This window comes from Lampris incognitus, chromosome 5 (assembly GCF_029633865.1).
Source record: "Lampris incognitus isolate fLamInc1 chromosome 5, fLamInc1.hap2, whole genome shotgun sequence".
In the NCBI taxonomy this organism is placed as follows: Eukaryota; Metazoa; Chordata; class Actinopteri; order Lampriformes; family Lampridae; genus Lampris; species Lampris incognitus.
Window position 1 is genome coordinate 44,297,149 of NC_079215.1, and position 23,332 is coordinate 44,320,480.

At 46.8% G+C, this 23,332-nt stretch overlaps 2 protein-coding genes across 4 annotated transcripts in view; one reads left to right on the forward strand and one right to left on the reverse strand.

Annotated features, from left to right (window-relative positions):
* sclt1 (sodium channel and clathrin linker 1) overlaps nucleotides 1–15,965 on the reverse strand; it is a 63,738-nt gene extending 47,773 nt beyond the window's left edge. For both annotated transcript variants that reach the window (XR_008810266.1, XM_056280631.1), the window contains exons 1-6: nucleotides 15,927–15,965; nucleotides 15,429–15,476; nucleotides 15,265–15,335; nucleotides 14,921–14,973; nucleotides 14,522–14,594; nucleotides 12,739–12,794 (exon numbers count right to left, since the gene is read on the reverse strand). Coding sequence is in view for 1 of the 2 variants with exons in the window: in XM_056280631.1 (XP_056136606.1) it covers nucleotides 12,739–12,794; nucleotides 14,522–14,594; nucleotides 14,921–14,973; nucleotides 15,265–15,335; nucleotides 15,429–15,462 (287 nt within the window). In the remaining variant the exon portion in view is untranslated. The remainder of the gene's footprint in view (nucleotides 1–12,738; nucleotides 12,795–14,521; nucleotides 14,595–14,920; nucleotides 14,974–15,264; nucleotides 15,336–15,428; nucleotides 15,477–15,926) is intronic.
* Nucleotides 15,966–16,031: 66 nt separating this feature from the next.
* On the forward strand, nucleotides 16,032–21,307 carry c5h4orf33 (chromosome 5 C4orf33 homolog). Of its 2 annotated transcripts, none has more exons than XM_056280662.1 (6): nucleotides 16,032–16,192; nucleotides 16,590–16,783; nucleotides 18,473–18,533; nucleotides 18,677–18,728; nucleotides 19,847–20,046; nucleotides 20,473–21,307. In XM_056280662.1, exons 2-6 carry the CDS (start codon nucleotides 16,603–16,605, stop codon nucleotides 20,567–20,569), a joined length of 591 nt encoding a protein of 196 aa, XP_056136637.1. In that variant the 5' UTR covers nucleotides 16,032–16,192; nucleotides 16,590–16,602; the 3' UTR covers nucleotides 20,570–21,307. The 2 variants fall into 2 exon arrangements, with proteins under 2 accessions (XP_056136637.1, XP_056136636.1); XM_056280661.1 differs by lacking the exon at nucleotides 16,032–16,192 and adding an exon at nucleotides 16,285–16,454.
* Nucleotides 21,308–23,332: the final 2,025 nt, after the last annotated feature.

A 23,332-nucleotide genomic window follows, 5' to 3' on the forward strand; every position in this document is an offset into this window, starting at 1 on the left:
ACAGTTTCACTCGTCGTCGTTGTTTCACTATAGTTAATGGCAAGACGTCATTAAATTCCCCTGACTTCGAGTTTGGCTTGCTGTTCATCTTTGTTCCAACACTTCTGGGAAGTTTACAACATTGAGGGAACAGTACAAGGTCACTCCCTCATCCGGGAGTTTGCCACCTCCAGTACACCAACCCGTTGTGAAGCTCAAAGTTGACCCACTGCCAGTGCTAGGCCTTTACCTCAGACCACAGCACTGACACCTCTATCCACTTGGAGCGCCACCCGGTCTCCAACCAGCCCCTCACCAGCGCAAGGGTCACATCTGCCTCCTGCTGCTGCCTCAGTTGCTGCGTGGTCATAAACAACAACCTCTCCTCGTTGCTGACGGTCTGGCTGGCTGCCACTGTCGGCGTCATTTGGCCCCACTCCTCGTGTCGCTGGCAGCAGCAGCACTCAAATGCCCCACCAGGGCTCTTAACCTGCTGAGCAGCAGCTGTTCGGCAACTGACTTGCTTGTTCCTGAGCCTGCTCCTTCTCCAGCCGGACCGGAGCACCACAATCTTCATGCCAAGGGTGATGTTGCCTCCAATATGTTAACACAGGCTCCACAGCGGGTCAGAAGAGTCAAGGCCGATGATGCACGGGTCCCGGATGTTGGCAAGCCAGAACTCATGTGTCAGCTCCTGGTCTCCAGCTTAGACTCTCAGTGACCTCTTCCCTCTCATGCCAGCCTTCTCCCCTGTCAGCGTCATCAGCTGGGTGTTGGTTGGTGACCACGCCACTGACAGGGGGCTGGCACCAGGTTGCACCACGGAAATGGTAGACCCCATGTCAACCAGGGCCAGGCAAGCTCGACCGTCAAGTTGACAGTCCAAATATAGTCCTTTGGTGTGACCTAGGCGGCCAACCAGCGTGCATCGGCCTTGAAGGGGGGCTGGAGACTGGAGTGGTGGTCCCCTCACTAGGCCACTCCGATGTCGTTTCCCTGCCGGCCAGGTGACTCTGGCTTTAGGCACGGGTGCAGGGCAGTTGCAGGCTATGTGACCAGGCTCGTCACACCAGTAACAGAGGTCAGTCAGCTGGGGTGGACGTCTCCTGGATGTTGGAGGCCATCGCCGAGACTGCTGTGAGGGAAGCCGAACTTGGTAGACCTCTTCAACCTTTTCTCATCGTTGGCCAACCTGACGTGCAATTGGAGTAAGTCATGTGGAGAGTACCATGTCGGCCCATTCATCTTCCCAGAGAGCCTCACTGAGGGACTGGGGCATGGCGAGGCGAATGTGCTGGCGCAACCGCTCAGGCGTGAGCCTGTGCATAAAAGCATGGAGGGTCAGCGAGTGGCTGCATTGAACTGCTGGTAAACATGTTGGGCATGTAGCTGCACATCTGTGGCAAAGGTACCCAGGCTCTCTCCCCATTGGTGGCGGAGGCTTGCTAGCTGCTCCCTGCTCTGGTCAGTGAAGAGTTGTTTCCCAAATCGCCTCTCCAGCACCATGGTCATGGCTTGGAGGTCCCCCTGCTCAGCTGGGGCGAGGTTGAGGAACACCCACAAAGCCTTTCCTTCCAACGCCAGAGCCAGGTGCATGGAAGCTTCCTCGTTGCTCCATCCTTGTGCCATGCTACTAATTGGACTTGTGAGTGGTACGGCTCTAGCTGTGTCATCCCTCTGTACTTGGGGAGTTTGGCTGGTGTTCTACGTGCAGCATGCCCCCCGGATGCTAGACAGCGGTCAGTGGAAGCGGGCAGCAGGTGTCCCCTGTATTGGCCCTCCTGGCCTCTAGGGTGCGATCGATAGCAGCAAGCAGCATGTGCTCCCCGGTGCTGGTCCTCCTGGCCTCTAGGTGATGGTGGAGTCGCGGTGCAGTGGAGCAATCCGGGTAAGCTGGAAAACTTCCATCTCTGGCGGGCTTCGTCTTTCACCACGCCAAGTTTTCCAAGCGCCAACAGATCTGCTCAATGGCCCACTCCAGGCGCTGGATCTCCCTTCTCCATTCTTCAGCTCAATCCCACTTCTGACACCAATGTGGCGAGCCAGCGTAGAAGAACAAGTCAAGGGGCAGAGATCTCTTTTTAATGGCAGCTCCCATGTTACATACACTGCACGACCCTGGGAGTGCTCGTTTATTTTCACACTGGCCAGAACAGACCAGAACTGACAACAAACAACGATGTCCCCCCCTAATGTCACAACTGGGGACACCAGTCTGAGTCACGGTCCTAGAGTCAGTCAGTCAGTAAACGATCTGCTACTTAGTCCATGTCGAACCCCCCCCCAAAAAAACACAACAACCACAACATCATTAAAACACAATTTAAACTGTTACATTAACAGTCCCATGTGCCCTTGTGCTCCCCAAGCGTAGAGCCGCTGACAGTCGGAGAGACCACCTCTCCGTCGCTACAGTATTCATGTCGCTAAGTAACGTCCTAACTTTCTCATGATAGTCTGTCTGGCTTAATAAAACCGTGCATCTGTCTTCGTCCGCCGGAAGGATGATGATGTTATTGTTCTTACTGAGAATCGTGAGTGCCTCCCTCTCATCTCTGCTGATGTCGGACGGCAGCGCCTTTGCATTGCTGAGGTAGGCTGAAACTTTCATTTGCAGTTGCTCCACTTCCAGGTCTGTGATGTTGTTGTTACAGATCGCCAATTCCGTGGCTGTGATCAGTTCCACTAGTGGGATTTGCCTCGGCATGACAGCATAATTCAGCCCCTTAGCAAGCATGTCTTTCTCCGCCTGGATGAGTTGTCTGTCGAACAGATTCTTCACCCACTTATACACATTGTCTGGCATCCGTCTCGGTCTGCTGTTGAGGGCACCATCCGTTGTCTGCCGATGACTCTGGCTTGCAGCGAGTAGGTCGAACTTCATTTGCTGATTGATTTTTGACTTTCCGTGTTGTGCTAGACAAGCCTTCTCCGTGAACTCAATCACACATTGGAAAGTGGTCTCATCTAGACGTGGCATGATCTGTTGGATCTGCTGCTCTTTGGCTTTCAAAGTGTCGATGGTAAAATTATGCCCCTTTTCCACTACATGGTACCAGCTTAACTTGACTTGCTTCTGTGTCATTTTCCATTACTGTAACAGTACTCCCTCAGTGTTGCTGGTTGTCATAGCAACGCCTGGTTTTCAATTTCAAAATGTACTTTTAAGATAACTCCGCTTCGACCGCTTTTGTATTTAAAAATACCGAGTATTATCCCATGCACACATTGATGACGCAGTGATGCAAAATGAGGCAGTGACACATTTCTCTGACCAATCAGAGGTCTGCATTGATTTTGGTACCCGCTCCAGTTTTTTTGGAAACTCGGCAAAGGTGGTACCAGAAAAGTGGTAAAAGTTCCCAAAATGCCGGAACTTTCCAGTAATGGAAAATGAAAAAAGGGTGAGTCAAGTTGAGCCGGTACCATGTAGTGGAAAAGTGGCGCAAAACACAGGAAGAGATGGAAATGGATGATCCACTGTGGCAACCCCTATCGGGAGCAGCCAAAAGTAGCAGTAGTAGATCATAGTCTATTGAATCAGTATTTACGATGCAACCTGCAGACAGAGAAAATTCAATTTTTGTCCATTTCATCCTTTCTTGGCGTTTTTAAACTTCCCATGTTGCAGTTCGCAAGCAACAACCAGCCTCACATGTGCATATGAGCTATGCACACAGAGGCTAGTGTTTACCATGCAGCTTAGCAAGTTTTTGTGTTGCATCATGATCAGGACAATGAAATTGCGGTTTACTTTTTTCGTTTTGTTGTATTTCACATGTGAGAAAAAAAGAGATGTGGGATTGCTTTCTGCAAACTTGCCATCATCATATATTGTGTCTGGATGCAATGGCTTGAGGAAGTTAAACCAAGGAGTAGAACGCTAAACTTTCACTGGCTTTTACCTTTGTCATCATGGCTAAAAGCTATAACACATCCTATTTATGATGGAAACACAGTGGCAAGTAGTTCAAAACATGCAGGTATGCAAACTGCATCTCACCCAGGCGGATTATGATAGGGACATGCAAGTAGAAATGTTTAGTGGAAAAGGGAAGATATTGAAGCCAAATGCTGTTCTGCTTTGTTTTTTGGTTTTTTGGTTTTTTTTCGGCAGAATATGATTCGTCTTCTGTGATAGCATGGAACTGAAGTTGAATAGAGGAAAGATAATTTTTATTACATAAATCAAATCAATGCATTTCAAACATCAGCAAATGCAATTAACAGTCTGTGATGTTCTCCCCCTATTTTGACCGACAACAGCTATATTATACAATGTAGTCTATTTAGATGTAGAAGACTGAAGGACCTAAGAGTTGTAGTTTCCATTTCACTGATGATGAGAGTCGTTGGAGCCGTTGGAGCCGAGAGTCGTTAGAGCCGTTAGGCTCCAACGGCTCTCATGACCACTGAACAATGAAGTCGAAACTAACACCCCCCCCCCCCGTCGCTGCTAAACAAATGCAAATCAATAGCTCCGATGGCGACAGGCGCGGCTGGACATCGGAGCACAGGAGAACCACGCATATCAATAGCTCCGATAACGACGGGCGCGGCCATAACATCGGTACACAAAAGTCACTCGTATCTATGGCTCTGTTAGCGACGGGCGTTGTTAAACATCGGGACACAAAGAGCCACGCATATCAATAGCTCTGACAACGACTCCTAGAGGATAAATATCTGAGTCTCATCACCAGCCAGTCAGACTAGCTTGGTCTAGTCAGAAAGGCACGAACTGAGGAAGCCTCTTGGATGAGAGGCGAAACGTCTTCACGGATATATACCAAGTCCAGTTGCACTTGATTCAACTCCTTTGGATAACCATGACCTGGATGAATGAGAACATTCACAGATATATAGGCCTATTGTTGTTTTGTAGGCAGTTTCCAGTTGGATTAGACCCCTGCCACCCTCATTTCTGGGAAGGTACAATCTATCCACATCTGATTTTGGGTGGTGCATCCTCTCTAAGGTGAGTATTTTTCTTGTTTTTCTATCTAGTTTCCTGATCTCTTCTAGTTTCCAGTAGACAATGTTGAAGGTGTAAGTTACAACTGTTGTAGCCAGGGTGTTGATGGCTTCCATTCTGTTGGATGCATTGAGTTCGGATTTTGTTACCATTCATATTCTTCGGTAGTACTTCTTTCTGATCTTTTCTTTCATCTTGGCATGTTGTATCCCGTCCCCTTCATTCACTCCCAGGTATTTGTATGTGCCTTCTTGTTCTAGGTCTTGGATGGTGGTGTCTAGGTCAATTTGGATGTTTTCGGTGGTGGTAAGTTTCCCTTTTTGAATGTAGCTTTGGCACATTTGTCTAGTCCGCACTCCATTTTGATGTCGTCACTGAAGCCTTTTATGATGGTAAAAAGGCCAAGGGAACAAGGCAAGGCAAGATACTTCCACGGGGAAACCTTGCAAGGGAAAAACATGAACCAAGGGCTGGGATGAGTTCGTAGAGAAAAGGACCGTGAGAGGAGAGTCGCCGCTACTGCGGGTGCGGGGAGATTACAACACGAACTGACAACGGGCACGTGGGAGGCCACCAAACTTAAGCCCAGCCCTGATGACTAAGCCCGGCCCTGACGAGCCGATTGGCTGCCGGCATGGGGTGGGCGGGCCACGGTGCGGGGTGGGCGAGCCATAACAGTACCCCCCCCCCTCCACGGGAGCCACCAGGCGACTTGCCCGGCTTGTCGGGATGGGAATGATGGAACTCGATGAGCAGCCCAGGGTCCAGGATGAGCTGGCGGGAGACCCAGCTACGGGCCCTCCCAGTCCACCAAATACTGGAACCCCCGCCCTCGGCGCCGGACATCCAGCAGCCGGTGGACCTTCTACTGGGGGTGCCCATCCACGATCTCAGGGGGAGGCGGAGCCAGGGCCGGAGGCATCAGAGGACTGTGGGAGACAGGCTTAACCCGAGACACATGAAACACGGGATGGGTCTTCAAGGAAGCCGGAAGCTTAAGACTCACCGCCGCGGGGCTGAGAACCTTCCTGATCTCAAATGGGCCAACAAACCGGGGGTTCAGCTTCTTCGCGGTGGACTGAAGCGGGAGATCCTTCGAGGACAGCCACACCCTTTGGCCTGGTTGGTACATAGGTGCTGGGGACCGGCGTCGGTTGGCTCCCCCGACTGGCGCGCTCAGCTGCCCGGAGCAGAGCGGCTCTGGTCACCTCCCAGACGCGACGACACCGGTTCAGATGGGCCTGCACGGAGGGAACCGCCACTTCCGACTCCTGCGCAACAAAGAGAGGCGGCTGGTAGCCCAGGGACACCTCAAAAGGTGAGAGGCCGGTGGCAGAGCTGACCAGGGAGTTGATGGGACCAGGGAGTCATCCTCTCTGTCTGTCCGTTAGTCTGTGGGTGATAGCCAGAGGAGAGACTAACAGAGGCACCCAACCCCTTACAAAAGGCCCGCCATACCTGGGAGACGAACTGGGGCCCTCGGTCCGAGACGACATCCAGGGGAAGGCTGTGGAAACGGAACACATGGCTCGTCAGGAGGTCCGCCGTCTCAAAAGCCGATGGGAGTCTGGGGAGGGCCACCAGGTGCACTCCCTTACTGAAGCGGTCCACCACTGTCAGGATCACAGTGTTACCCTGGGAGGGAGGCAGTCCGGAGACAAAATCCAACGCCACATGGGACCAGGGCCGGCTTGGAGTTGGGAGGGGCTGCAGCAGACCCGCGGGTGCCTGGTGAGAGGCCTTGCTGCGAGCACAGACGGAGCAGGCCCCTACGAAGTCCCTGACGTCGTTCCTCATGGTGGGCCACCAGAAACGCCGAGCCAGAAAGGTGAAGGTGCGGTGGACACCCGGATGGCAAGCAAACTGACTGGCATGGCCCCACTGGAGAACCCGGGGCCGGACTGCGTCCGGGACGAATAGGCAGCGTGGAGGGAAGTGGCTCGGGGCGGGATGGGAGCGCAACGCCTGCCTGACCACGGTCTCGATGCCCCAGGTAACCACGCCAACCACCCTGGCCTCAGGAAGGATGGGAGTCGGCTCCTCTGTAGCTGGCTCCCTCCTCGGGTGTTGTCCGGACAGGGAGTCTGCCTTCGTGTTGCGGGACCCGGGGCGATAAGTCAGTGTGATGTCAAACCGACTGAGGAAGCTGGCCCACCGTGCCTGCCAACCATTGAGGCGCTTGGTTGCCCGGATGAACGTCAAGTTCTTATGATCCGTCCAGATGGTGAACGGCTGTTCCGCCCCCTCCAGCCAATGGCGCCACTCCTCCAGAACAGCCACCGCTGCCAGCAGCTCCCGGTTCCCGACATCTTAGTTCTCCTCGGCGGGGAGGAACCGGCGAGAGAAGAAGGCGCATGGGTGGACCTTCTGGTCAGACGCTGACCGCTAGGAGAGGACAGCCCCCAACCCGGTGTCCAAAGTGTCCACCTCTACGATGAACTGCCTCTTGGGGTCGGGGTGGAGCAGAACCGGGGCGCTGGTGAACCTCTCCTTGAGGGACTGGAACGCAGAGCAGGCAGCCGGGGACCAGATGAACGGCTGGGAGGGGGAGGTCAGCCTGGTGAGAGGTTCTGCCACGCAGCTGTAGTTCCGGATGAACCTCCGATAGAAGTTCGCAAACCCGAGGAAGCTCTGTAATTCCTTCCGTGATGTGGGATCGGGCCAGTCCACCACAGCCTGGATCTTGCGGGGGTCGGCCCGGGTCTGTCCCCTCTCAACGACGAAGCCCAGGTAGTCAACGGAAGGGGAATGGAACTGGCACTTCTCTGCCTTGACGAAGAGCCGGTTCCGGAGGAGACGTTCGAGTACCCGGCGGACATGCTGGACATGTTCCTCGAGGGTCCTGGAGAAGATGAGGATGTCATCGAGGTACACCACCACAAACTCGTCGAGCATGTCGCGGAGAATGTCATTCATGAGAGCCTGGAATACCGCCGGGGCGTTGGTGAGGCCGAACGGCATGACCAGGTACTCATAATGACCCCGGGGCATCTTAAAGGCTGTCTTCCACTCGTCCCCCTTCCGGATCCGGACCAGATGATAGGCACACCGGAGGTCCAGCTTAGTGAAGACTGTAGCCTGGGTGAGGGGCTCAAGGGTGGAACTCATGAGAGGAAGGGGGTACTTGTTCTTGACGGTTATCTCATTGAGTTGGCGATAGTCAATGCTGGGTCGGAGGCCCCCGTCCTTCTTCTTCACGAAAAAGAATCCAGCTGCCACCTGGGAGGACGAGGGCTGAATGAGCCCCGCTGCCAAGGACTCGGAGATGTACTCGTCCATCGCAGCCTTCTCGGGGATGGTCAGACTGTACAGACGACTGCTGGGAAGGGGTTCCCCAGAGTGGAGGTCGATAGCACAGTCATAAGGTCGATGAGGAGGAAGAGATTGGGCCCAGGTCTTGCTGAAAACCTCACCTAACTCATGGTACTCAGGGGGAACAGAGGAGAGGTCGGGAGGCGGGGTACTAGGAGCACGTCGGGGGGATGGGGCGGGAGCAGCCTGGAGACATTGGGCATGACAGGAGGAGCTCCAATCCATGATGGTACCGGAGGCCCAGGCGATGTGTGGCTCATGCTGCACAAACCAGGGGCGCCCTAGGATCACAGGGACTAACGGGGACTGGATGATGTAGAACCGAAGTCTCTCCACATGGTTACCTGCTATGGTGAGAGAGACAGGGTGGGTGCGTTGGGTGACGCTGGCCAGGCAGCGCTCGTCCAGCGCGAAGGCCTCCATGGGCTTCTCCAGCGTCTCGAGCGGGATGTTAGCCTGGGCCGCAAACTCCGAGTCCAGGAAACACTCATCAGCCCCCGAGTCGAGGAGTGCACCCACCGTGAGCCGCTGGTCAGCCCAGGCCAGGGTAACGCTAACTAGATGGTTCTGTGGGGCAGGACGGCGGGAATAGGAAAGTCGGCTCACTAGGATCTCCCGGGGCCCCAGTGAGCCTAGTCTTTTGGCCGAGTGGGGCAGCCGCTGATCAGATGTCCCTTCTGGCCACAGTAGAGGCATTGACCCGCCTTGAACCAGGCCTCCCGTTCGGCCGGACTAAGGCGCGTGCGCCCCAGCTGCATAGGTTCCTCCCCCGTTGTGGTCTGGGGTGCAGGGGGAGAAACGGCCACAGGGAAAGTGGGGCGAACAGGAGTAGGGATCCTGTTAGGAGTGCTGGACGACTGGGGAATGGACGGGGATCCACGCAGGGCTCGCTCGCGCCTCCTCTCCCGGAGGCGTCCGTCGATGCGGATGGCGAGCTTGATCAGGTCCTCGAGGGAGGTGGGCTCCTCCCGGGTGGCTAGCTGGTCCTTGACAGCCTCGCTGAGACCTCTCCGGAAGGTGACCTGAAGTGACCGGTCATTCCAGCCGCTCTCAGCTGCGGCCAGCCTGAATTCCACCGAGTAGTCTGTGACACTGCCACTGCCCTGCTGGATACTGCTCAGCCGAGCACCAGGGTCCTGGCCACCGACTGGATGGTGGAAAACCTTCCGTAGTTCCGCCTCAAAGGCCTCGTAGGTGAGGCAGAAACTGGCCTTCATGGACCAGGAAGCAGTGGCCGGCTGAGCTCCTCGGCCTGTGAGCAGGTTGGTCACGTAAGCGACCCGGGCAGCATCAGACGTGAACATGCTGGGTTGGTGCAGGAAGACCAGCTCACACTGCATGATGAATGGGGCACAGGTCTCAAAGTCGCCATCAAACGGTCGTGGGCTGGAGAGGCAGGGCTCCCTGGGAACTGGGTTGAGCCCCACAGGGTTAACCGGGGCCGCGGGCCCAGGGGGCGGGTTACCCACGACTCCAGGGGCAGACTGGCCCAGCGGCTGGATGGTGAGAGCCGCCGTGATGGTTTGCAATTGCCGCAGGATCTCTGCTTGTTGGCTCGCCAACGCCGCCTGCTGCCTCATTGGGTTACCCACACAGGCCTGGAGGGGCGGGACCCAAGTCTGAAGATCTTTCACCGTGGCGGAGGCCGCCTCTACCTGCTGGGTATGGGAGTTAGTCAGGCGGATCTGTTCGATGAGGGCCGCTCGAAGCGGGCTGGCCGGTACGCTCTCCGTGTCGGCTGGGGTCGTCATGGTCAGTTCGTACTGTTAGGGTTTGCGGAAGACCCCAAACGCACGACACCAGACAGAGATGGGGTTAGCCGAAAACTGGCGTACTTTATTCAAACATAGGAAGGCAATGAGCGACAAGGAAAAAACGGAAAGTCCAAGGGGGAAAAAAAACTCGCGGGTAATCCAAACGGGAACAAGGCAGGATACTTCCACGGGGAAACCTCGCAAGGGAAAAACATGAACCAAGGGCTGGGATGAGTTCGTAGAGAAAAGGACCGTGAGAGGAGAGTCGCCGCTACTGCGGGTGCGTTACAACACGAACTGACAACAGGCACGTGGGAGGCCACCAAACTTAAGCCCAGCCCTGATGACTAAGCCCGGCCATGACGAGCCGATTGGCTGCCGGCGTGGGGTGGGCGAGCCATAACACCTCTCCTGCCCATGAGGCAGGCTAACCCCCACCGGATGCCAACCCAGTATTTTAGAGCCTCTGGGCTTTATTATTATTATTATTATGAAGAGAGGGCAGGCAGGGTGGAGTGGGTGGAGAAGAGTGTCAGGAGTGATTTGCAACAGAAGAGTACCAGCAAGAATTGAAGAGAAGGTTTACAAAATGGTTGTGAGACCAGCTGTGTTATATGGTTTGGAGACAGTGGCACTGATGAAAACACAGGAAGCGGAGCTGGAGGTGGCAGAGTTGAAGATGCTAAGATTTTCATTGGGAGTGACGAAGGAGGACAGGATTAGGAACGATTATATTAGAGGGACAGCTCAGGTTGGAGGGTTTGGAGACAAAGCAAGAGAGGCAAGAATGAGATGGCTTGGACATGTGTGGAGGAGAGATGCTGGGTATATTGGGATAAAGATGCTGAATATGGAGCTGCCAGGGAAGAGGAAAAGAGGAAGGCCAAAGAGGAGGTTTATGGATGTGGTGAGAGAGGACATGCAGGTGGCTGGTGTGACAGAGGAAGATACAGAGGATAGGAAGAAATGGAAATGGATGATCCGCGGTGGTGACTCCTAACGGCAACAGACGAATATAGTAGATTATTATTATTATTACATTATATACAATGGCCTAAGAAAGTATTCATCCCTCAATTGTCTTATTTTACTGTGTGTGAAAGTAATATTTAAACATATTCAAATTGATGTTTTTCCTATTCCGATTGAAGTAACTCTCTAAAGTGTCAAAAAGAAATGAAGTATTGAGACACCGTTCTAATTTCATCAAAAGCAGACACTCTGCACCAGATTAATAGAAGCAGGAGTCTATCATATCAGACAAGACCCAAGATGCAGACTGTGTAAAGATGACTCCATGACAGTCCAGCACACAACAGCAGTTTATGAGATGCAAACAGAAACAACATAGACTGATTGGCACAACCAAGCTACAGGGAGTACAGGCCAAACATTCCCAAGTCCCAATAGGAGACACTGCAAAGGATGGTTGAGAATAACTGGATTAGTCCTGTAGCACTTGCAGATCCAGAGAAATAACTAAATATTGGCCAGACAACCGGACATTGTGATAATGCACAAGGAAACGAAAGCTGAAATGGTGGCAGATGTAGCAATCCCAAAAGACAGCAACATCAAGAAGGAGGAATATGAGAAGCTGGAGAAAAACCAGAGGCCTGGGAGTTTGAATGTTCTGTGCAGTATCTTAGCAAAATTCCTCTGAGAAGATGTGAAAAGTCAAGGCAAATATGGTCCCAGTGGTGATGGGAGCACTCAGGATGGTGACCCCCAGGTTGGGAGAGTAGTTCAAACAGATTCCAGGAGTAACAGCCAAGATAGAAGAGTGCAGTTCTAGGAACAGCTAGGATATTGCACACAACATTCAAACTCACAGGCAAGGTAGAGGATCCAAGATTGAGAAAGACACGCATACCACCCATATGCGGTGGGAACAGCAAACTTTGAAGTCAAGACATTTTTGTAATGCATACTGGGCTCCAGCATCCCTGCGACCCTGAGTAAGGATAAGCGGTTGGGATAATTGATGGATACTGGCAAAATGACATAAAAAAAAAAATGTACAACCAAATATACACACATTTTCTGAAAGCTCTTCGAAGTTGAATGAACAGTTTGGGGAGCACTAATTCAGCAAAGAATTCATGACTTGGTAAGTTATATCTGGACTTGGTGGTCTTCAAGGGAAACAATCACAATTTTCAACATTATCTCTATATGTATGTTGTAGGAATAACACTCCATGAGCAGCCATATAATACTGAGCAGTCTTCTATGTGTCTGTGCAACACCACTGAAATTGTGACACTGGTAACATCACTGACAATCTGTGAATGTCAATTATGCTTCCTGGCTACACTGCAATGTTATTTGCATTTTCTTGACAAGCTTGACAAGTATGTGACCAACTCTATCATACTTTGCGATGAGGAGGGGCTTAGAGTACTGCAACTGGCCTAGTCTTCATGAAACCCAAGTGCATTAAGATTGCCACGATATTCACGATGTTGTCTACTTTTATATATCCAAATAAATTCGGTGTAAATATATCTTAATTTATTTTACATATCACCCAGCCCTACTTGTTACAACATAACACCCACAGAAATTACTTTGCTTGATTAATGCAAGTTAGAAAAACAAATGATTATAAGGTGTTCGGAAAAAAAATCCCCTCACATAATGAACATGAAAGAAAAGCAGTTTTCCTTCTGTTCTGCACAACATGTACTTGCACATCTGTCACCTAAGTCTTCCTACCTTTCATTTTCCTTTACCACCCTCTCCAACTTCACTTTAACATCTGTCATCTGCACCTGTAGAGTAACACAGATAAACTTTCAATTAATTAGTGTTTGCAAGCTGATGAGTGAAGACTTTTTAGAATGGCAAAGCCATAAAAGTCAGACCAATTTAGAAACTAGTTTTGAAAAAAAGCAACTTTTTGCTAAATGCCACCAAAAACATTTTTCCATTACACATGTATCAACAGATGTCCTTATCATTTGGTCAACAATATTTTCAAAAGCTCTAAAAGAAACTTTAGACTAGCTTTTTTTCCTACTACAACAAACACTCTTCAAGGCCTTAAAATTAAAAAGAAAAAAAAAATCAGTATCTGTTTGGAGTCAGTGGCATGCTCAGTCCTCTCTGTAGTTAAGTAATATATTTGTTGGGTGCTCTTTGGTCCAAGGTTAGTAGTTTCAGATGAGAAAAAGAGAACAAATCTCTCTGACCAAGGCACTCCGTGTAATTAAAAATGTCTTTATTGAAACTTAGACATATCCAAAAAGGACCTAAAAATGCCCACGCGTAGCGGCTCGGGCCTTCTTCAGGGCATAGTGAGACAAAACAGGAGTGAATGGTTTTTGTGCAGGCACAGAGCACAGGTGTTAGTTGCTTGATTGGCTCTAAAGCAACCAATTACTAAGACCCGCCCCTCACACAGATCCTAGAGAGCAATCACATGCCAAACACAGTTCTTTGTTAAAAGAAAACAAAAACACAGATTAAGTGTACACACACCCACAACTACATCACAATAAAGGTACATGTTCACAGTGACTCGGAAAGACAGTAGACTATAAATTAGACATTTTGACAAAAAAGGCCTATAGTCTATCTCCTCGTTCAAACCTGGATATTCCATTGCCTTAAAATTCCAGATCCAAAAAGTTTCCTGCTGCAGCAACTTTTTCAATCTATCCCCCCCACGTACAGATTTCTTTATCATCTCAATACCCTGGACTCTTAAGGATGAAGGGTCGCTATGGTGCATTTCTCTATAGTGTTTGGCCATTTGATAATCTTCATTGTTGATCCTTATTGCATATTTGTGTTCAGAAAAACGTTCTTTTAATTTTCTCTTTGTCCTACCTACGTAAAAGCACCCACATGGGCACTGTAGGCGACATACAACAAACTCAGAACTACAATTAATAAAGCCATTGGTTTTGTATTCTTTTTGGGTTTTCAGGTCAAGGTATGTCTTGCACTGAATGACACCCACACCGTGTTTACATGACCCGCACTTATAAGTTCCCCAAAGGTCTTTATGCATGGGGGACCCTTCATCCTTAAGAGTCCAGGGTATTGACAAAGAACTGTGTTTGGCATGTGATTGCTCTCTAGGATCTGTGTGAGGGGCGGGTCTTAGTAATTGGTTGCTTTAGAGCCAATCAAGCAACTAACACCTGTGCTCTGTGCCTGCACAAAAACCATTCACTCCTGTTTTGTCTCACTATGCCCTGAAGAAGGCCCGAGCCGCTACGCGTGGGCATTTTTAGGTCCTTTTTGGATATGTCTAAGTTTCAATAAAGACATTTTTAATTACACGGAGTGCCTTGGTCAGAGAGATTTGTTCTCTTTTTCTCATCTAAAAAAAATCAGTTTTGGAGACTTGAGATACCATCTGGTACAGTACTAATATTTCAGATAAACAATTAAGACATTTCCCCCTTTAGTGTTCTTGGTGTCTTATTTTGATGAGCACTGTGAAAGTAGAGTATTTTGTGCTTTCAGTTGGCTCATGTTATGTTTTTACCTGGTATCTTTGCAGCTGCTCAGTCATTTCACCCATATGTCTATCATATTCAGCAATCAAAGGAGCCATGATGCTGTGACACAGAGACAGAATGCGGAGCTGTTATGAAAATGTTAATCTCAGATGCAATCTCAATGCAGCATTTGTGAAATACTACTGTATATACTCTCAATTTACTGTACAAAATTCTATGTATTCTGAAAGTAGTCTGGTGCGATCACAACAGAACTTTGTTTTCTCATTCTCTCTGAGTTCTCCAGTTAACAAAGATGTTAAAAATTTAGTATGAAAGAAAGCCATCCAGACTGTCAATGATTGAGCGTCTGCAAAAACTGTTTATAAATATGTGGGTTACACACAGACCTTTGCAAAACATGAATGCAGCTATATATACTTAACCCTCTATCTGAGATCCAGGGAGCAGGAGATTGAGCATGTCCTGTCTCCTCAACCTAAAAAAAGAGATGAGAGGGCAGGGTGAACAATTAAGTTACATGGTCTCTTTCAACATGCCAGACTATCCTCATGATAATGTGATAATAATGATAAAAACATTACTATGTCAATAACGATCAAGTTTATGGACATGTCATGAGATGACTGCATTACAAGAGAGCTTTGGTTGACAAGTCTTGTTAGCAGACATACTGTAAAGCTTTGAGAATGGAATATTCTGAACTTGACTGGTATCTGAGATATTTAAAACCCCTCTACGAGTTTTAGCTATGGTGATGATGGTATACCTGAGATGTTGATGTGGGCTGGGAAAAGTGTCCATCTTGATACTGGCTGAGAGCAGAATTTAACCTATGGACTGAAGCATACAAGTACAATTTCGTTGCATCTCTGTATAGACATATATACTAATTATTGTTTTTAAAATAAGTTGTGTCCTTGTCTTTCTCACCTTGATCGCGCAAAAATTCAACCTCTGCTTGCATGGTGCTGCGGCTATCTGTATATAGTGGAAGCACAATGACTTAACGTTAGCAAATTAGAAAAGCAGAGTGGCTGGGTAAAAATTACTAACGGGGGCAGACAATTTATCGGTTTTCAGCAGTTGTTTAAAAGGTCGTTTGGTAAGACTTTTTAAAATATTCCAAACACTAATACAGTCAAGCTTCGAGTTCTCCACAATACAGTGTCGTGAGCATGGTAGTTCATATGAATTTTGTCATTATACTCTTCCATAAAAGTAGACCGCTGTTGCCAGGTGTAGCAGGAGGACGACCCTGAGCAATCTCTACTGACGTTAAACAGAACCGAGTAGCCGGCTAACTTACAACATTTGAGGATTCTGACAGATGAAAACGACGAACAAAACAAATAGCACACCGGTTCTTGACGCCACGTACTTTGTTTTTATCTACGTGTAAAGGACAAAATATCAATCGAACGGCAATACCTTAAACTACAACGTCGACTCTCCGCCGTCCGTTTTAAAATGAACCAATAACAACCAATGCTGTGCACCCCTGAATTTATTCCCCACCAACGAGACAAGCACAAATGCTTCCGGCCAGTCCAGCGGTGGCGTAGCCTCATCTATCTGTTTTGAAATTGATTTTCTAAAGTGTTTATCTGTGTCTTTGATTGATTGTTGATTTTACTGATTTCACAATGATCCCAGCTCAGAGTGACATCTTAAGCTAAGGCTTTCATTTCGTCAAAGTAAGTTTCTCGCAGTTCAATGTTTTGTCCTCTGACAGGAAATGTTGACATGTCTTTGAGTAACCGAATTGCGTCATAACATTAACAGATTTGATAAGAGACTGTTTAAATAGCAAGGCTCCTACTGAAGCATTCGCATAGACTGGCGCACATTAGAGATTGTTTCATCAAGTAACTTTTTTGGGACCACTGCAAGTATGAGGGCCGCCTGTGAAATTCAGTTCATGGTGTTCATTTGCATTCTAATATTCTGTGAATCGCGGTATGTTCAAGTTACGTCCCTGTAATTTATGACTAAGAATTTAGTTTTTTTCTACATTTACTTGTGTTTGTGTGGTATACTGACTACCTGTTCATATTATACACAGTTTGATTATGCAATTGTGTTTCTTTTCAGTCCTTATTCTAAAATGGAATTTGTGATCTGGCAAACCTGGAATAGCCTCCATGTGACTCATGACCCTGTTAAAATCAAGTTTTCTCCTGGGGATGGAGGGCTGAAGATGGAAGTGTTGGCTCCTTTTTTCAACGACCCTGCAGCCCCTGCAGGGCCCCCTGGCCAGCCTTTCCCTGGACTCTGGGACTATGAAGGTAAATAGCATTTTAGAAAGCAGTCAAATGAACACTGAATACATACCAAAACATCTATTAAACTTTAAGTATGTGTGAGTTTAAAGCCGATGCAAATTTATATACTGAATATCCCACATATTTACACAAAAGTTTTGATGTAGTCGATGCTCATACAAACTTATACAGTATGGAAAAACAGAATCAGCTGTTGTGTTTATAGAATCTGAAACACCAATGTATTAAAATACAAGTTCAATAATGGCAATATGAATTTGTAATTCCAATAATAATTCCCCTGGGGAATGCATTAACAATTTTCTTTAGCACACTTTTAACTGAGGTTGGCCAAGGTTTGCTGACAGAAATTTGCCAATCTGATAAGCTTTCTGAGATACATGAACCCTTTTCTGCTACCCGAGTGAAACTTATTGTTTGAAAATATCTGTAATAAATTATAATATCTCAGTGTGACCTTTTGTGTGGCTTGCCCAAATCTACTTTCAAATGGATTTGTCAATGTGGGCAATCCCGTTCTCCTTCAACACCTCAATTTCTAAAAGGTGTAGGAGTAATACCAAACAAATTCCTCCCTGGACATTTGGTTTTTATTATTCCCATTGTTCCATTTTTTATTTTTTTTAACATAGATACCTTCATATCATCCAGTATGATGTCCTTGATGATAACTAGCAAATAGTATCAGGTGAATGAAAATAGAATTAGCAACGGTTGTTTTTCTAGTGCACAGTGAAGAGGCATTGAAGAACAGGAGTATCCATTTAAAGAGGCTTTTGAAATTAGACTTCCTACACAAATGTGAGATCGGATACTTTATTACAAACATTCTCAAACAGTATGTTTCATTTGGGTAAGAGAAAAGGGTTCAAGGACTTAAGCAAGCTTTTATGTTTGTCAAATTTACATCGGGAAACCTTGCCCAACCCAAGTCAAAAGTGCCACAATGTGCACAAAATGGGTTTTCCATTAAATTGTTTCCGTTTCCATAGGACTAGCATCCACAGTGGTTGTGCTGGTCCCAAACATGGCTAGTCTCGATGATAGAAATATAGAGCAGTGCATACCCCGCCCTGAGAGGCATTGTCTTTGGTGCAATTTGTTTATTTAAAAAAAAAAAGTGGTCAAGTGGTCCGGGTTGTTGTGCCTGGCACCACCTGGTTTAGATCAGAGATACGAAGAAATCAGGTTTGGAGGAATTGGGGTTGGCTCTGTCTATGAGGCTATAATGCTAATTGCATTATCATTACTTTAGTGACACAGCAATTACACATTTTAACGAAGATAAGTAATACCAGCCCAGCCCAATTGACCTCACATTCAATTTCTGTTTAATGAGCCCCACCTTCTCGCCGTCATTTATGTTATTATTCGATTTGAAACCAACCTCGCCATAATCTCCTCAGATAATGAGCACTATCCTCTTCCAGTGTGTAGAGTTGTCTTTAAATTTGACATTAATATTTTTACAGTTTGTCTCTTTTATTAATATATTACTCTATAAAACTGAGTGATTTAAATTGCTGAGCAGTTATGTGCACTGTATTTAGAGTGGTTACAGGTAATTGAGATGTGGCTTGTTATGGTCTGTACTTACAAATGTTTTATTGTATGCTGAAAGATGTAATCCGTTATTTTATTTATTTATTTTTTCATTCATTCATTCATTTGAGCCTGTTTCTTCTCCCTCAGTGGTGGAGTCTTTTTTTTTGGATAGTACTACTGAAAGATACCTGGAGGTGGAGGTCTGTCCGTAAGTACTCACATTCACACAGTGCTTACTTACACTTCTTTGTCTGTGGGATAGCATTTTAGAAATAGAAAAGGCAATTGGTTCATTATTTGCTTAAAGCAGAGTTCCCCAGACAAGAACTAAGCGTTTTCATTTCATTTCAGACATGGACAGCACTTGGTCTTACTGCTCTCAGGGAGGGGCCACGCATTCCAGGTGGGAAAATAGATAATGCAGATAACCAGCTGGTATAGCAAATTGAATACTAAAACCCCACAAAGTCAATGCAGACTCCAATTAATGTGACCATGTTTTTATAAATAATAATCTGCATTAAATTGTGACAACAAATGATAATGGAAGAAAAAAAATGTTTAAAGAGTAACTAAAGCCTAGGCCATTATAGTGAGTTTGCTGATATCTACAGGTTATAAAAATCTTCCTCTCCTTGCTCTTGTTGTTGTTGCTGCTGCTGCTGCTTGTTCCCTGTTTCTCAGGGGTCACTACAGCAGATTTTTGGCCTCCATAGCTTTCTGTCTGACGCATCCCTCTCCTGCAGTCCAACTCTCCTCATGTCCTCCTCTATCTGGTCTCTCCATCTTTTCCTTGGTCTTCCTCTTTTTCTTTTGCCAGGTATTTCCAGGTCCAATACCTTATTTCCTATATAGTGTATGCTTCCTCTCAGTACATGTCCAAACCATCTCAGTCTTGTCTCTCTCAACTTCTCATCCATTCCTCTGATCTTGAGCATAGCTCTCACGTCTTCATTTCTCCTCCGGTCTTTTCTAGTCACTCCCAAGGACAAATGCAGCATGTTCATCTCTGCTACCTGTAATGTAGATTCTAGCCTCTCTGTTGGTCTCACTGCTTCCATACCATACAGCCTCAGCCTTTTACCCTCAACTGCATTATTTTGTCACAAAGTACTCCAGCTATGTTTCTCCATGAATTCCACCCAGATTGTGTCCTTTTCTTGACTTCCATCTTACAATTGCCTTCTGTCTGGTTAAAAACCATATAAAGGTTAAAAACATGCCAAGGTGGTCTTGGTTCTGTGATGTTAGCATAGCAGGATGAGCATAGCTGCAGCTAATAACTATAATGGCTCTGTTGGATGTAGGTGTGTCAGCACACTTATAAGCACTGATAGACTGACAGACAGAACAGAGACAGGACTAACAATTGCCAATACTAGTTCTTTGGCACACCTACACCAAACAGACCCATTATTTTTGGTTACTCTTTAAAAATTTGCTTTTAATTTGTTTACTTTATCAATCATTATATTAATACTGAAATGATTGTGTATTTCTTAAATGTGTCTTCATTTCCAGCAACAACTGGCGCTGTCTTTCAATGCCACAATCAAAGGAGAAAAATGGATAGGTGAGGCTCTCCTGCCCTGGAAGTACTTCCCTCCCAATGTCAACAAAATGAATTCCTACGCAATCCATGGCTCAGGGGAACGCCGCACCTACGAGGCCCTCTATCCTGTCCCCAGAGAGGACCTAGTAGAGGGACAGAAACCCAACTTGTAAGTATGCCGAGTACAAGTTAAAATGGATTCAAACGCTGCAGTTGTTTGAGGTCATGTTCTTATTTTGTCTTTGTCGAAAACCTAAATTGCATCACTCCCCAAGAAGCACATTAATCATAGCAAAACTCTAGCTCCAGCTTTTTTGAAGCAACCAGACAAAGGTATTAAAACTAGCTTTGCAATAGCAACAATGATGACAAAATATTGACAAGGCTGTCTCCAAGTAACCATTCATTGCCAAGATGTTCAGCGGACACCAAGACAGCAACACCAGTATTTTATTAGACAAAGCAAATGAAATGCGAATACACAGAAAGTTGCTGAGTGTGTGTGTATGTGTGTGTGTGTGTGTGTGTGTGTGTGTACTTGTGCTGAAGCACACATTATACTTTCTCTCCTCTTCTTTCTCTCCCTTTCTTTTAGCCACCTCCTGGAATATTTCCAAGACTTCCGACTGCAAAGCATCATGGGAGAAGACTGGGTTCAGCCAGAGTCTGATCTTTGGAAGGGAAAATGCTGAGTGTGGCAAAAACTCTCCTACTCCCTCTCTTTCAATCTCTTTCTCACACACTCTCATGCACATATTCACCACACACAGACACCACAAGGCATCAGGGTGACAGTGTGACCAAAGTCGTCGATGGGGACCAAAGTGCAATCGATCTTTATTAGTTGATGATGTCAAACAGCTTGACATGAAATATGTTATCAACTTGTCAGTGTATATTAAACGTCATGCACATGTGCACAATGCGTGGTGCAAGGTACTGGATGTCAGCTTTAATTACCTTGACAAAGTGTTACCTAGAGCAGTTACTGTGGCTGGTTGGAGGGAGCACTGATTTGGACATTAAGCCCCTGTATTTTCACTCCATTTCAATGAGAGAACCAAAGCCACTAATGAAAATTCTGCCCTGTATGACACAAATTTCTGCAGTGACAATTTTGGTCGAGCAAAAGCTCTTGAGTCAGTGTTGTACTGTACTTAGAATCTTTTGCAGTCAATTCAGCACCCTTGTTGCTTAATGATCATCAATCAAGCTGTCATTGATAAGTGTTTATAATTACAGCCGGAGATGGTGACTAATTTAGTGTTACCTGAAGTTCATTGTATGATATTTCTTTTGTCACTGCTTGACAAATAGCACTCTTCTTAATCTACCTTGTATCGATACATGCATGTTATCCTGACATTTATTTTCCAAAAACCTAATCTATCAGGGGACAATAGAGAACATATACTGAATAAATTGATTACAAATTATGGAATTTTTTTGGATGTATTTTTATTATTATTAAATTATGGATCATTCTTTAAAAGGTAAGTTGAAATAATACTGATTGAAAGCAATGCTGAACGTCTGACATTGAGTCGCACCGACAGCCTGTATTTCAAACCACGTCATATGCATCCAACTACCAACTTTTCCACCTACTTTCGGAAGTTGGGAAGATCACAGGCCCTCTGATCCTCGCCACACAGGAGCACACGCTAACTCCTTCACATACGCATGATCATGAGACTTAGAAAACCTCAAGTCTTCTTTCCACGTCCCTTTGAGTCTCTCCCCTTTGCCCTCGCTGTGGCTCCATGGAGACCCCGTGTATTTATCAGAGGCTCTTCTCGGATTGCGAGCTGGTAAACCTCCACTCCTGACCGGGAGACAGGGGGCCAATTGATTTTCATGTTGGGTGCGTAGCTCCTTGCTGTGGCAGGCTCTAAGCCCATATTGAGCCCTATCAGTTTTAATTGGCACTCTCGCCTTTGAAATGCATGCAGTGATTAGGCCTAGAGAGCCCACTGCTTAAGCCTCCTCCTAATCATTGCCTGCAGTGCCTCACCCCTGTACTGTGCATGAGTCACGTGCGCGCACACACACACACACACACACACACACACACACACACACACACACACACACACTCACAGCTTACAAGCTAGTAAGCCATAGTCCAAAAGGATCTTACCTACTCATACAAATATCTACACACAAAAAATTTAAAAAAATCAATAATCTAAAACACAAATACAGGTAGCTCAGAGAACATCTTCATGAATGCACAGAGCTGTTCCCACATTCTCATAAAAAAGCAAAGCATTTTTTTTGTGTGTTTGTTTTGGGATGTCCTCTCTCAAATTGGTGAGAAGAGAAGAGACAGAAGAGAAGAGAGAAGCAGAACAGTTTGCTTCCTCTCGCTTCACCTCTTAAGCCCCGGCAGACAGGCGGGCCGAGTTAGCAGCCTTATCTCCATGTCAGAAACTTTCCGGTGATCATTCGGGTTTTTTTTCCCCCTGTTTTGGGGGGAAGTGGGCTTCATTTCTTAAAGTTTAAAGGGTGGTTAAGGGTATGAGTAGGGATAAAGTTGTGATGAAAAATAGAACAAAAGTGATAAAAAAAGTGATCTCATAGCACAAAAAAAGCAAGAGATTGGCCGAGAGGAAATTGTAATGACTTTGCCCGGTTTGAGGGCTTCTGCGAAGAGACTCAAATGAAAGATTGAAGCTGGAGCTAATAAGATACAGCACTACTTCACAGATGTAATTCTGGAAACGGTATCAGATTGTGCAAGGTGATAGAATGACTTATCAACACAGCACACTTCAGCAGACTAGTCTGGCTCGCAGCCACTGTACCACATTGCAATAATAAAAAGTAAACTTTGATCAGTGTTTATGTGGAAATATTACCTATCTAATTTTCCAGCCGACCATTTAGGCCTGCAATCTAACTAAATCTTTCATTTTTTTCACCTTTCCATCACATCGGCTAAGGCTAAAATAATTATAAAATACAATAATACCTACTAATGCTGGCTGTTTTAGGGCGTGGTTTATGTGTAAAGGGCTATAATAAAGATCAAATGGAAGGGAACACAATTTAGCCGGACTGAATGCCTATTAACTCTGTCTAATTATTGTCAGAGAAGTCCATCATTACCGAGAGACTTGCAGAGGTGAGGGGGGATAGAAGAGTGGTGCTGGGTGTAAAGTGGCTAAGGACTATGGGTTAGTGTGTGTGTGTGTGTGTGTGTGTGTGTGTGTGTGTGTGTGTGTGTGTGTGTGTGTGTGTGCGTGCGTGCGTGCGTGCGTGCGTGCGTGCGTGCGTGCGTGCGTGCGTGCGTGTGTGTGAGGACACCTTGGGTAGAATGTGGGATGAACCTGAGAAGTGCCGAAGACAAAGGAAACGAGAGAAAGAGAGAGAGATGCAGAGCCAGATGAATTCCAGGGACATTAATGAGGACTGGGCCGAGTTTTGCCTCAAAACAACAGTGCTGAGAACAA